Source organism: Phyllostomus hastatus, unplaced genomic scaffold (assembly GCF_019186645.2).
Source record: "Phyllostomus hastatus isolate PE091 unplaced genomic scaffold, TTU_PhHast_1.1 phas_scaffold_755, whole genome shotgun sequence".
NCBI classification, from domain to species: Eukaryota; Metazoa; Chordata; class Mammalia; order Chiroptera; family Phyllostomidae; genus Phyllostomus; species Phyllostomus hastatus.
In genome coordinates this window covers 10,518,734-10,531,692 of record NW_025334039.1, presented here as the reverse complement: position 1 = coordinate 10,531,692, position 12,959 = coordinate 10,518,734, and the positions used below count along the sequence as shown (strand labels likewise).

Below are 12,959 nucleotides of genomic sequence, written 5' to 3'. Positions count from 1 at the left end.
TTTCCAGTATCTCTGGTTCTCCTTGGATTTTTTTCTCTGCTTTACTGGACTACCACTCTGGCACAGATTTTCAGCTTGTTCCTCCTCTCTTTCCTCACTCTAGTTGGCTGCTGCCAGACTAATGCGGCCCGAGTACTGCTTTTGTCATTCTTATGCAAGAACTTTACAATGGTTTCCCTTTGAGGACAGTGGCATTAAATATGACTCATCTTTAATGGGCAGTCAGAGTTTTCCTGCAATCTCATCCTTTTTATCTCCAATAATTATAATCTTGAAAGCTATCGCTTAATTAGAATTTACAATACCCTAGGTACTGAGAGAATGATGTATTATTTTCTGCGTTGTGTTGCTATCTCCATGTAGATAAATTTCCTTATCCTTTGTCATTAAAGAAACCTTATATTCTTTAATGGTGTTTGTTGGCATCTTCTCAGCAGTCACCATCCCATGGTGACTGACATGCATTAGCACAATTAAACCTTACTGTAGGGGGTGTATTGTAAGGTTACTACAGGAACCATCATACGCCTCCAAGGACAGAAACAAAATATTGCCAGGTCTCTTGAGGACCAGACCTGAAAAATAAAATATCAGCGCACCATTCCCTGTCTTTCTGGGCCAGCATACCAACCTTTATTCCTTTCTCCTACACCCAGCTTCGTCTCTTTTCTGCTCCACCTTGGTGGTCAGTCCCAGTTGTACATCAGGATGTCTCACACTGCCCACCGTCAACTGGCAATAATTTGTGATAGTTGAAAATCTTGAGAGAGGCTCTCATTCCATCAGCTCTCCATACAAGAGAGCGGAAGTCTTCACCTGGTACTCTTGCAGGGACCAAGAGTGAAGCAATTTTGAAAAGTTTATGAAAATGGAAGGTGAACAAAAGTAGATTGGATCCTATTTATCAGTCTTCAAGATGATTTTATTTAAGATGAAATAGAAAATACATACATATATACATATGTATATTTAAATGAAGACTAATCTGAAAATTCTTATGTCCTCAGGTATATTGTGGTGAATGTAAGAAAATCTGACAATAAAACTGCATTATAGGAGATTTGTTGGAATTTTTATCTATCAGTGGAAAAAGATAATGTGATAGAGGAAGTGATAGTTTCACAAATAGTTAGCTATTCTTTAATGTTTAGAAAATATTTCCTTTTTTGGACACAAACCTAATTGTAATGCAGTCTCCTTTTTCCTCTTCAGTTTTGCAGACTCCAACTGTTAGCAAAAGTGTGCCTACCAAAAATCCAGAAAAGCTAAAACAGTCTGGAAACAGTGATTGTTTTACAGGTAATTGAAACTGGGATAACCCGTCTTTCCAAAAATTTGTAGAGATAGTTTTTATGTCACCCTTTTGGTAAAATGTTTGTTTTCTTTTCCAGAAGAAACTGTAATGAATAAAATAAGGAAGAATAAGCTATCCAAAGCGATTTACTTGATGCAAAAAGCTCTTCTAATATTTGAGAAAGATACAACCTCTACATCTTCACATAACTTTTTGATGGTAACGATATATCATTCCTTTTTTTTTAGTTTTGACATACAACCTCTGTTATATGAATGATTTATTTCCCTTTTCTAAAAGTAATGTGTTGCCCTTAACATTAGAGTATGAACCTTCAGGTTTATCACATCTAGTCATCTGAGGAGTGGACCCGTCCTGAGTAGGGGAATCAGTCTACAGGGTGGGCAGAAGTAGGTTTACAGTTGTTTGTGAAACCGTTTATTTCTGTATTATTATTTATCAATTATTATATTATCTTCCATAGAAACTAGTACGAATCTACTTTTGCCCCACCCGGTATACATCTGACCCTGAACTCTCCTGAAATGAGAAATTCATTCTCTGTAGGGGCTGCCTAACATGGGAAGTTGAAGGAAATCTGAAGGATTCAAAGTGAGGGAAATTATAGAATTTCAGTGACACTGTACCAGCATAATGCATTCCTCACTATGGAATTAAAATACTTAAAGCCCATTGGCTAAGATACCTCTCTCAGATGGATACTGCTAATTGGTGGACCAATTGCCTTGTTCATGTTGTCCCTGGCCTCCAAATTATTCTGTCTTCTGGCTGATTCATTGTATGTTGATTTTAGAGTTTAAATGCCTGAGGGCAATAATATTTGAAATTATGGAATCTTTAAAAAGTTCCCCCATGTAGCACCCATACAGATCTGGTTGTTATTGTCTGAGTGAGTGGCACGTGAAGAGGCAGAGAATTGTGCTACAAGTAGATTGGCTAGTAAGGGAAAGAAAAAACAGGCCAGTGCTAGGGGGAGGATACAGAGTTAAGAAGCATTTGAGGGTGAAAATTCACCATATTTATATGCTGAGAATGAAAAGCCATAAGAAAGAGAGAAGTGGAAGCTATGACAGAGTATTTAATCCATAAAGTGGAGTCTGATAGAAGAGGGAAGGGGATTAGACTGAGAGCACAGATAAAGGAGGGTGGGCTGTAGGGCAGGCACCTCATCCTCTGATATAGAAAGGAAGGTGGAAAGAACAGATATAGATTTAATTAAGTCTCTTGGTGTGGAGGCGGAGAATTGAGCTGATACCATCTTGCCTTAATCATCTGATAAAGTTGGAATCAGAGATATCTGCCAGGAGTCTAGAGAGTGAGGGTGCATAGTTGGACTGAGGTGAGAGATGGTGACTGGAGAGTGGGGAGGAATGGATGAGAGGGAGGTGCCTGAAGGTTAAAGGACTGGCCAGCATGATGAAATTCTAGCAGAGGTTGAAGACTATGAGTTTTTAGGGGGCCCCATCTGCATGGTGTTAGGACCTATCCTGATGTGTCACAGCTGTGACAACAGAATATTTGTGCCAGCAGAGTTTTGTATAGGGTTGAATTAAAAAAAAATGAAAGCATAGGTTAAAAGTTTATAATAGAAAGTGGGTGCAGATTGATTAGGAAAGGAAATGACACCATTAAGGCATTTAGAGACTTGGTGGCTAGGGAGATGGTAAGAGATGGGCAGTTAAGATTTCTGACATATAGAACTTCCTAGTCATCTGCTCCTTAGTCATCCATCCAACAAATGTTTTTACGTGGCTATGAGCTATTCAGCAAATATTTATTGAAAGCTATGTGCCCAATATTATGCTGAGTACCAGGGACAAAAACAAACAAACAAAAATCCTTTGTTCATTCAACAAATATTGGTAGACTGCCTTCTCTTGGTTGTCCCTGTCTGCAAGATAAATGTAGTCTATGGGAATGTAGACAAGTCAGTAGGTAATTATGGGCCAGTGTCATAGGTGCTTTAATTGTAAGAAGGACAGGTGAATTCATCAAGAGGAAACCGAACCCAATGGTGGGGAATGGTTAAGGAAATAATCTAGAAAACATGACATGACATTGAATGCTGAAAGATAAGGAGGACAAAAGGTGGAAAGGACATTCTAGGCAGAGAGAACAACATGTGTAAGGGTCTTGACTAGATAGGCTACAGGGTACTTGTAGTCCAGTGGGTCATGCAGTGTGACAGAAGCTTAGGTGCAGTGGCAAGGAGGTGGTGGCGATGTTGGGAGAGAATAGTAAGAGGTGAAGACTAGACAGAAAGTAGAGTTGGGTCAGTAGGAAGTTGAAGGATTTTGGATGGACAGATGTTACTGATGTTCAAGGTGGAAAGGTTGTCCTGGGTGTATCAGGGAAGAGCCTCATTAAATTTGAATTTTCAGCATTTGAATGAAGGAGTCTGATGGTGTTGTTGGATAATTTCAGCCTACAAGGCTGAAATGCTATCTGATCTTTGTTGGAAGACATTTTTTCATCAGATGCTTCTGTGGCCACTCGCTACTGTGTAGTGCTTGGAGGACATTGATACTCAGTCTGATTTGTATGGCAAATAAAGCTCAGCTTTCTTAAAACTGTCTGTCTCATGACTAATCTTGAACCTGCAGAGAGTAAAACCTCTAGGGTCTTCCCTTTTGTTTTATTATGACTTAATCTTGTTTATTTTTTTAAAAAGATTTTATTTATTTTATTTTTAGACAGAGGGAAAGAGAGGGAAAGAAACAAACAATGTGTGGTTGCCTTTCCTGCGTCCCCTGCTGGGGACCTGGCCCACAACCCAGGCATGTGCCCTGACTGGGAATCAAACCAGCAACCTTTCGGTTCCAGGCCAGCGCTCAATCCACTGAACCATACTAGTCAGGGCTCAATCTTGTTTTTATATTGCCGTGAAATGCCCATTCTGGTTAAGTCTCTGTCTTCCTACCACTGAGACTGGGGACCATACTGAGATGTGGGAAGTCTGACATTTTCACATTCTCCTTGTGCATCTTTCCCTTCTATTTCTTAAGTGAATGTACTTTAAGAAAAATTATAAATTATAATGCCCTTTGAGGATAGACTCATGACATGCATTTCAAGACCTTACTTTTTATGAGGGGTCCTCCTTAAGAATTTTCACCAGCTAGCAGGTGTTGAATATTTATTTAGATTCCTGAAGTCCTTTGTAGCTACCTCTGCCCCTCAGTGGTAGTTTTCTTATCCAAGTATAGCCCCTCAGGGTACTCTCATAAACAACGATGTTATGGTTCAAATAATCGCCAAAGTTTCTTTTTTTAAAGAAGACACATAAATTTCTTCCCCTTGGCAATCAGTATATACTGGGGCATATTACAAAATGTTTTACATTATCATGATCTTGTAAAAAAATTGTCCCCAAATCAGTAACTGATATGCCACACGATACCATAACATGGTTTGAAAGCCTGGGTCTTTTCAGTACTCTTAAATAATTCATACCCTGTTATAGTTTTTCAAAAGTTTCCTGACCTTGTGGGGCTGGATAATCTCATCAGGCATCTGTTTTATTACAAATCACTTAAGGGTAGACAAACTAGTTGCTATGAATGAGGGACAAACCTTTAATAGTACACAAATGACATGACTTTTTCTTGATTATGGGGGGTGAATTTTCCCCATTTTCCTGTCTTGATTATTTAACTTTGGAAGTCTATATGGGCTTTTTGCATGTAATACCTCAGATTTATTTTAGTGGATTGCACCTAGAGTCCTTTGAGATGTCCTTGATCTTCTGCTTCTGATCAAATAGAGCAGTTGCTGTGTGTCTTGTCATCATTGCTCTTGGAACCCACTAACTGAGCTGTCAGTGCCTTTGCAGATGGGATTTCTCATTGGGAAGAGGCAGTACTTTCCTCCATCCATGTGTGTAGTGTTGCTAGGGCAGCGTTGTGTACTGTTGTTTTCTGTTCGGCATTCGTGTTTCTTTCCAAACATTGCCTGTTGAGGAATTTCTTTTTCCCCACTAGATGTAATCAGGTGGGACTTTCTTCTCTGCTGACCCTGATCAGGATTAGAGACATAAGGAGGGTGAATTAGTCTCTGTTTTTGAAATCTGAATCTTGAGCAGAGGGATAAAAAGATTAAACTCGTTGGTGTCCATTTATTCTAATGCCCGTGTCCTGATCAGACAATCATAGTAGTGTTCTGTAGGCCCTGCTGCCCCTGTGGCCTGCTGTGGTCCAGGCCTGGTTTTCCTGTTGCTTCCATTACCAAGACCCCCAACTGATACATCTGCTTTTCTCCTGCTGTTATTTGTTGGGACTTAAACAAATTGATCGTTGAGATAATCTTCGCAGTTCCAAATTCCGGTAATAAGGCCTCGACTTTAAGCAAAGGAACATTAGGAGATTATTTTCTATAATTGACAAAGAATCTACTTTTATGGTCTATTTTGGAACCAGAACTAATGAAGAAGCCGAGGCCACTAGAAGTTCTAATAACTCTTGCCTTTAATAGTTCCTAAATTGGTGTTTTGATGTCCCCTAAATACTCTGTTAGCTATGATAGTAGTAATTGGATTACTGAGCATAATTGTTTTTCCCCTTGTATAGCATTTTAGTTAAATCAATTCTACTTGTATTTTTGGGGAAGGATATATGTCAACTAATTTTTTTGAGGGATTTCTGCTCTTTTTAATTGCTCCATGCTGAAGTCTTCCTCATCGAGAGCAAACCTTTTATGATTCTGACCCCTCCCATGAGATCATGTTCTGACCTGCTAGCTTCAAACTACTTACAGAAGATTTAAGCATGTTTACATTTTAGCTCTTTTAGTTTCTTTTAAACGTTTTAAGGGTATTGCACAGGCCAGTTCATCGGGTTACCCTTCTGATGAAGACAATATAGCATACTGCTTAGGAGAGTTAAGGTCTTGGATTAGTTTCAGTTCCGCCATTAAGTAGGTATATGACCTAAATCAAGTGACTTATGCTCTCTTCTCTCTTAAGTTTCAATTTATTCATCTGTAAAATGAGGGTTCTTAGGAAAATTAAATGAAACAATGCATATGTAATGCTTAGTGTTTGGCACAGAGTAAGCAGTCAATATTGTTAGCCAATAATATTATTATTACTACTACTACTCTGTCTTCCGCTTTCAGCCCTTTGGAACATTGTTTTGTCACATCAGAACTATTTTTGGAGGTTTGGATATATTTTTCTCTATCAAATTACACATTTCCCCCTGTGTTTACCTTATATTGATCTTATAAATTGTATATTTTACTCTCAGCAATATTTTCCCCAGGATTTTTGGATATGACTTAATTTAGTTTTCATCTCCTTCTGAAATGTACATAATAGTGTTAAGAACCCAGACTATAACTCAGGGAGATCTACTAGACAAGTAGTGAATATGGTGCTTTATCATTGCCGTCTTAGGACACTTGTTTCTGCGTGTCTTCATTCTGTCCTTTAAGACTGTGTTTTGTATTCCCGTAAGTGTTTTGTAGCACTGTGGGTGTTAAGCCATCATCAAATGTATTGAATTTCAACCTGTCCTCATAAGAACTGAGTAACTTCTGAAATCAGGCGGGCCTCAGCTTCAGTAATGGAAACTCTAGGCAGAGAGATTTCATTCACACAGTAGTACTTTGGACTTCAGTAGTATTGTTTTGGGGCACACTGAAGTATGGACCTCCACTAAAAAATACTCAGAACTTACTTTGTGAATTGGCATAGGAGCCTGTTTCCATTGATGTTCCGTGTCTGATTCTTTTCCTGTGATAGGTGAAGGCTCGTTTCCTCTTTCAAGGTTGGTAAGCCCTTCTGATTTGCCAGACACTGTACTAGGCAGTGAGGATATAGGAGTGCGGATATAGTCATTTTCTGTTATCTGAGATGTCACAGAAAACCCATTTCTTCTTGACCTCCGATTAGGGAATGGTGGTCTAGATTTTGCATCTGCGATATTTTGGTATTCTGGAGCATTGCTGTTATAGGCAACATTCAGGTCCACATTGATTACACTTTCTCTTTCACAACTGAGTAGAGCTAGTTTCTTGATTTGGGGGACACTTCATCTCAGGTGATATTTCCTCCATTCTATTTTAGAATACCCTTAAAAAATCCTAGTTACTTTCTTGTAAGTGGAATCTTATTAGCTGCTTAATGATTTGGCTCACTAAATTAGGATTTTAATTTCTAACCAGCATTAGGGTTTACCTTGAGTCCTAGTGTAGACTTTATCTGATTTACCTAAATCAGAGACTTTGTTTTAGACTTTTCTTCTGTCACCTTTCACTTAATATTTTAATATTTTTATTCACACTTTAGTATTTTTATTAACCTATTTCATATCAGGCCATAGGATCTGAGTGAGAGGGATATAAAGTTAAAATTGAATGAGACTTAATCAGAACATTTCAAACATGCTTTCTTAAAATGCATTATAGTTATACTGAGCACCATGTCTATGTAAATTAGCTTTTGAGTCTAAACATCTAAGTTCTCTGGCATGTAGACTCTGGAAACATAGTTATCATGTGATATATTCTTTCTCATGTGAAGGAATAATTGTCCTACATAGATGGCTAAGTTTCCTGCAGTACAAGTACAGAAAAATTTTCAAGGTCTTCTGGCACAGAACGAGTAGAATTAAAAAACTATTTATTATTACAAGTAAATTTTAATCACTACCAATGATTTTAGACCTTCATGTCAACCATTTCCAATAAAAAATAAAAACGAGAAGTTAATTCTGACCTCAATTTAGGCCAAGCGTCATTATTGTAGGAAAAATGTATGATAACTGCAGTTTTATGATCTATACTCCCACAGGGAGCTGATTTACTCGCTCGGCTTTAAATATCCTTCTGGCACACGTGGCGCCCAGGTCCTGTCTTCAGTCTCATCATTCTTCTTGGGCTTGAGTCCAGGTTCCCAAGCAGAAGCTTCAAACACTCGCAGCACGTCTTCTGCTGCAGAAACAGTGCAGGTTTTTGTATCTGTGTGAAATTTGATGGACATCTGTCTTCTCATTTTCAGGATTTTCTTCTTTGTATTAAATTTGCTAGAACTTTCAGCATAAAAAGGAATAGCGCAGCATTCTGTCTCCTCCTGTGTGCTATTTGTCTGTTGGCTGAAATTAATATTTTTTCTCATGCTTAAAGAAAGAACTTTCTGAGTTTATAGAGTTTCAGCCCTCACCCCCAGCTTTACTGAGGTATAATAGACAAAATCGTAATATATTTAGAATGTACAACATACTTATTTGATACAGGTATACATTGTGAAATGATTACACAATCAAGTTGATGAACATATTTATTACCTCACATGGTTACTTAATTTTTTTTCGGTGAGAATGCTTAAGATCTCTATTGGCAAATTTCAAGTATTCAATACAGTATTATTAACTGTAGCCACCATTCTGTACGTTAGATCTTCAGAACTTACTCATCCTACCACTGAAAGTTTGTATCCTGTGACCAAGACCTCCCCATTCCCGAATTTACTTCTTCCTTTCCTATTTGAGTGCCTTTTATTTCATTTGATTTTCTGATTGCTCTGGCTATCCTATCCAGCACCATGTTGAATAGGAGCAGTAAGAGTGGGTTCCCTTGTCTTGTCCCTGATCTTCGAGGAAACACTTTCAGCCTTTTGACATTGAGTACGATGTTAGCTGTGGATTTCAGATATGGCCTTCATTATGTTGAAGTATGTTCTTTTGTATGCTATTTGTTCAGAGCTTTTTATTGTAAAAAGATGTTTAATTTTGTCAAATTTTTGTTGGGCTCTACTGAAATTGGAGCTGTATTATTTTTATTTTTTATTTTGTTAATGTGGTGTATTGCATTTATTGATTTGCATCACATTTATGTTTAACCATCCTTGCATCCAGGAATACATCCTGTTTGATCATTGTGTGTGATCTTTTTCATATATTATTCAGTTTGGTCTGCTAATCTTTTCTGAAGAATTTTTGCATGTATATTCATCAGGAACATTGGTCTGTAGTTTCCCTGTAATGTTCTTTTCTGACTTTGGTATCAGGGTAATGCTGACCTCCTAAAATCAGTTTGGAAGTGTCCTCTTTCCTTCAAGTTTTTGGAAAAGTTTGAGAAGGATTGGCATTACTTATTCTTTAAATTTTTGGTAGAATTCACCAGTGAAACCATCAGGTCCTGTGTTTTTCTTTTTGGGAGATTTTTGATTACTGATCATCTCCTTACTTGCTGTTGGTCAGTTCGTATTTTCTATATCTTCATGATATTGTAAGAAGATTGCTCTGCATTTTTAAGTGCAGCCATATTTCAGATTTTATCGAAGTTATAATAAATTTATACAATTATTTGAGAAGCTATCTCTGACTTAGAAATTTTAAAAATGGCATAGGAATTATTAGTTTCTTGATATTTGAAATATTTTTAAATGAAGTCAGTTGAGCCTGATACTTTTGTGGGAAGTATTTTTTGGTGTGTATTTTCTAATTTCTTCCATCATTACTCCTGTGTTCAAGTTTTCTGCTTCTTGAGTCTGCTGATTTTGTATTTTCATTGTTGATGATCGATGACGTTGTTGATCTTTTCATGTGCTTATTGGCCATTTGTGTATCTTCTTTGGAGAAATACCAGTTCAAACCTTTTGTCCATTTTTTAGTGAGATTGTCTTTTTATCATTGATGTGTAACAGTTCTCTATATATTCTGAATGCAAGTCTCTTATCAGATATAGTATTTGTAAATATTTTCTTTCATTCTGTCAACTGACTTCAATTTTCTGATGGTATATGATTTGAAGCTTTTGACTTTGCTGAAGTTCAGTTTGTTAACTTTTTCTTTTGTCTGTATGTTTTGGGTGGCATATCTAAAAACCATTGCCTAACCCCAGGGCATGAAGATTTACTCCTATTTTTCTTCTAAGAGTTTTATTATTTTAACTCTCCCACTTGGATGTATACTTCATTTTGAGTTGATGTTTGTATGTGGTGTGATGTAGGGTCCAACTTTATTCTTTGGCATGTAGATGTCTAATTGTTCCAGCACTCTCTGTGGGAAAGGCTGTTCCTTCCCTGTCATCCACTGAATTTTAATGTTTATAAGTGGTTTTGCTTTGGAGCGCAATTAATGTCTTTGCTGAGTTTAACCCATTTATGTGTATTATTGCTGATAAATTTAGTCTTTGAAATATTATTTATATCTTCCAATTCTTATGTTTCCTTTTTTTGGTTTGTTTTATGTGTTATCACTCTGTGTGTAGCCCTTTAAAACACTGATTGCCTTTCCTTCAGGCTTACAAAGTAAGCGTTTTTACTTGTTTTATTTCTTCCTGCTGAGAGGAAGAAACTCTCAATAATATCCTTTTTGTAAACCACATGTACCAATAGTGTCATTGCTTGAGAGCTACATTTCAAGTTGCATTAAGAGTAGATATACAGCCCTGGCTGACATAGCTCAGTGGATTGGGTGCCGGCCTGAGAACTAAAGGGTCTCAGGTTCAATTCCCAGTCAGGGCACATGCCTGGGTTGCAGGCCAGGTCCCCCATTGGGGGTGTGTAAGAGGCAACCATACATTGATATTTTTCTCCCTCTCTTTCTCCGTCCCTTCCTCTCTCTCTAAAAACAAATGAATAAAATACTTTAAAAAAAGAGTAGGTATACAGTTCATTGGCATAGATGTAGATGATTGTGTTATAAACTTTTTAGGGACAATGAAATATGATGGTAGATATTCAGGGGGTTTGATTCAAAAGTGAAATGTCTGATATTAATATATGGTAATGATAAACATATTAGACATAAATATGACAATATTGCCATATTTAATAACTATTTTGTTACTTAGCCTTATATAGTAGCTATGTTTTCTACTTCTGCAAAATCATTCTGTGCTTGAAATATGTATACCACTGAGGCTCAGTGAACTATGCATAGCAAGATAATGTTTAACATCTCTGCAAGTACAAATGAAATTAAAGCTCTCGAAATGCATTTTTTCTGTTTTCACATTTTATTATAGGAAGCATATTCTTTAATAGAGAAGAGTGAAGTAGAACAAAATACCTTATATTCATATCAGAAAAATGTGGAAAGTTCCAAAAGAAAGAATAGCCGAATCCCTCCGTCACCTATCCTGCTGTCCCGAACGTACTGTTCTGTGACACTGAAACCTGCTCCCTTTGTTTCAGACGTTAAGGTACGTTGTCCATTATGGCCTCACCTCAGGCAAAGCAACCTAAGAACTTTTATGACTATAATGATTGACACTTGTATTGCTTTTAGTTAGGGCTTGACTAGTCTTATTTATAAGCACTGAACACTGGGATTAGCATTCTGATGTTTTAACTGTGTTTACCTTCACGGTCTTTTATTTTTATGCTATTTCCCTTTATGCTCCAGACAGTCCTACTATGCCCAAATGTATAGTAAAGAGAAACAATAGCAAAGCATTTCCAAATGTCTCTGTCTCCATGACATAGTCATATGCTGACATTCTAGTCTGATGCTGAAAGAGGATAGAAGTTACTCTCAGAGCCAATGATGGAGATGAGGGAATGTGGGGATGGTGAACTTAGAGGTACTTTCCAAAGTTCTTCCAAGTAAATGGAGGTTCTTCTAATGCAAACAAATAATGCAAGCAAACAGTTTTAGCCATGCTAGTTTCCTCACAAGCATTTGGTTCCACCTAATTTATATTTGAAACATGACCTTTTCCTCTTTTGGATGATCAGCAACATGCTCTTTGTTATTATTTTTTTAAAAATACAGTTTCCATTGTATATTCCACACTAGTTTCAGATGTACAGCCAAGTGGCTGGCTTCGAGCACTCTACAGAAAAGTTCTCACACTGCCCCAGGAACCCACTTGGCCCGCCACCCCCCCACCCCGCACCCCGTTACCACGACAATGTTGACTGTACTCTCCTGCTGCAGCCTGCGTCTTTGTGGCTGTTCTGCAGCTCCCAGCTTTTTCAGTCTGTTTAGAGAATAGGGGTCGCAGATTCTGGAAAGGTAGCATAGAACTAAGACTGGACAATTTACTAAAACCTTTTTGTTGTTGTTTTACAAATGTTTTGGTTTATTTAACCAAAATCTTATTTTTTATGTATTTCACTTTTTTATTGTTGTTCAAGTACAGTTGTCTCTATTTTCACCCCACCATGGCCCCCTGCCTTCCGCCCTCGAACCTGCCCCCTTTGGCTTTGTCCATGTGTCCTTTATCCATGTTCCTTGGTGGCCCTTCCCCTCTTTTCCCCCATTATCACTCTTCTCCCTCACCTCTGGTTACTCTCAAATTAGTGACTACTGTATTTTACTTCACTTCATAATGCTTAGAAATAGGAAGACATGAGTCCCATATTTTACTTGTAGTCGTTGAACTCGTCACCTAGCACTTTATGTTGAGTGTACATACGTGATACATTAGAGTTGTACGCCCCAGGAAATTATTACCTGCTGTTACCTACTGATCAGCACTAGATGGCGCTGTGGGCTTAAACACATTTTCTGGGTTGAAGATTCAGCCATCTTTTGTTTTATCAAAATCACTGTTAAGGTATTCATTTCATTAAAACCTGTTTTAATAGTTGAAAGTATTGATGTTATTTATAAACTTTTATTTCTAAAGTCAGTGGTGATTTGTTTATGGTGCCATTACTGTTATGTAGATTCTAATCACACATTGCTGCTTACAA

At 37.5% G+C, this 12,959-nt stretch overlaps 1 protein-coding gene across 1 annotated transcript in view; it reads left to right on the top strand.

The window, feature by feature from the left end:
• The window catches only part of CFAP54 (cilia and flagella associated protein 54), a 250,390-nt gene that overhangs the window by 58,403 nt on the left and 179,028 nt on the right, over positions 1 to 12,959 (top strand). Inside the window, exons 18-20 of the mRNA XM_045826558.1 lie at positions 1,213 to 1,299; positions 1,392 to 1,513; positions 11,285 to 11,461. Coding sequence (XP_045682514.1) covers positions 1,213 to 1,299; positions 1,392 to 1,513; positions 11,285 to 11,461 — 386 coding nt within the window. The remainder of the gene's footprint in view (positions 1 to 1,212; positions 1,300 to 1,391; positions 1,514 to 11,284; positions 11,462 to 12,959) is intronic.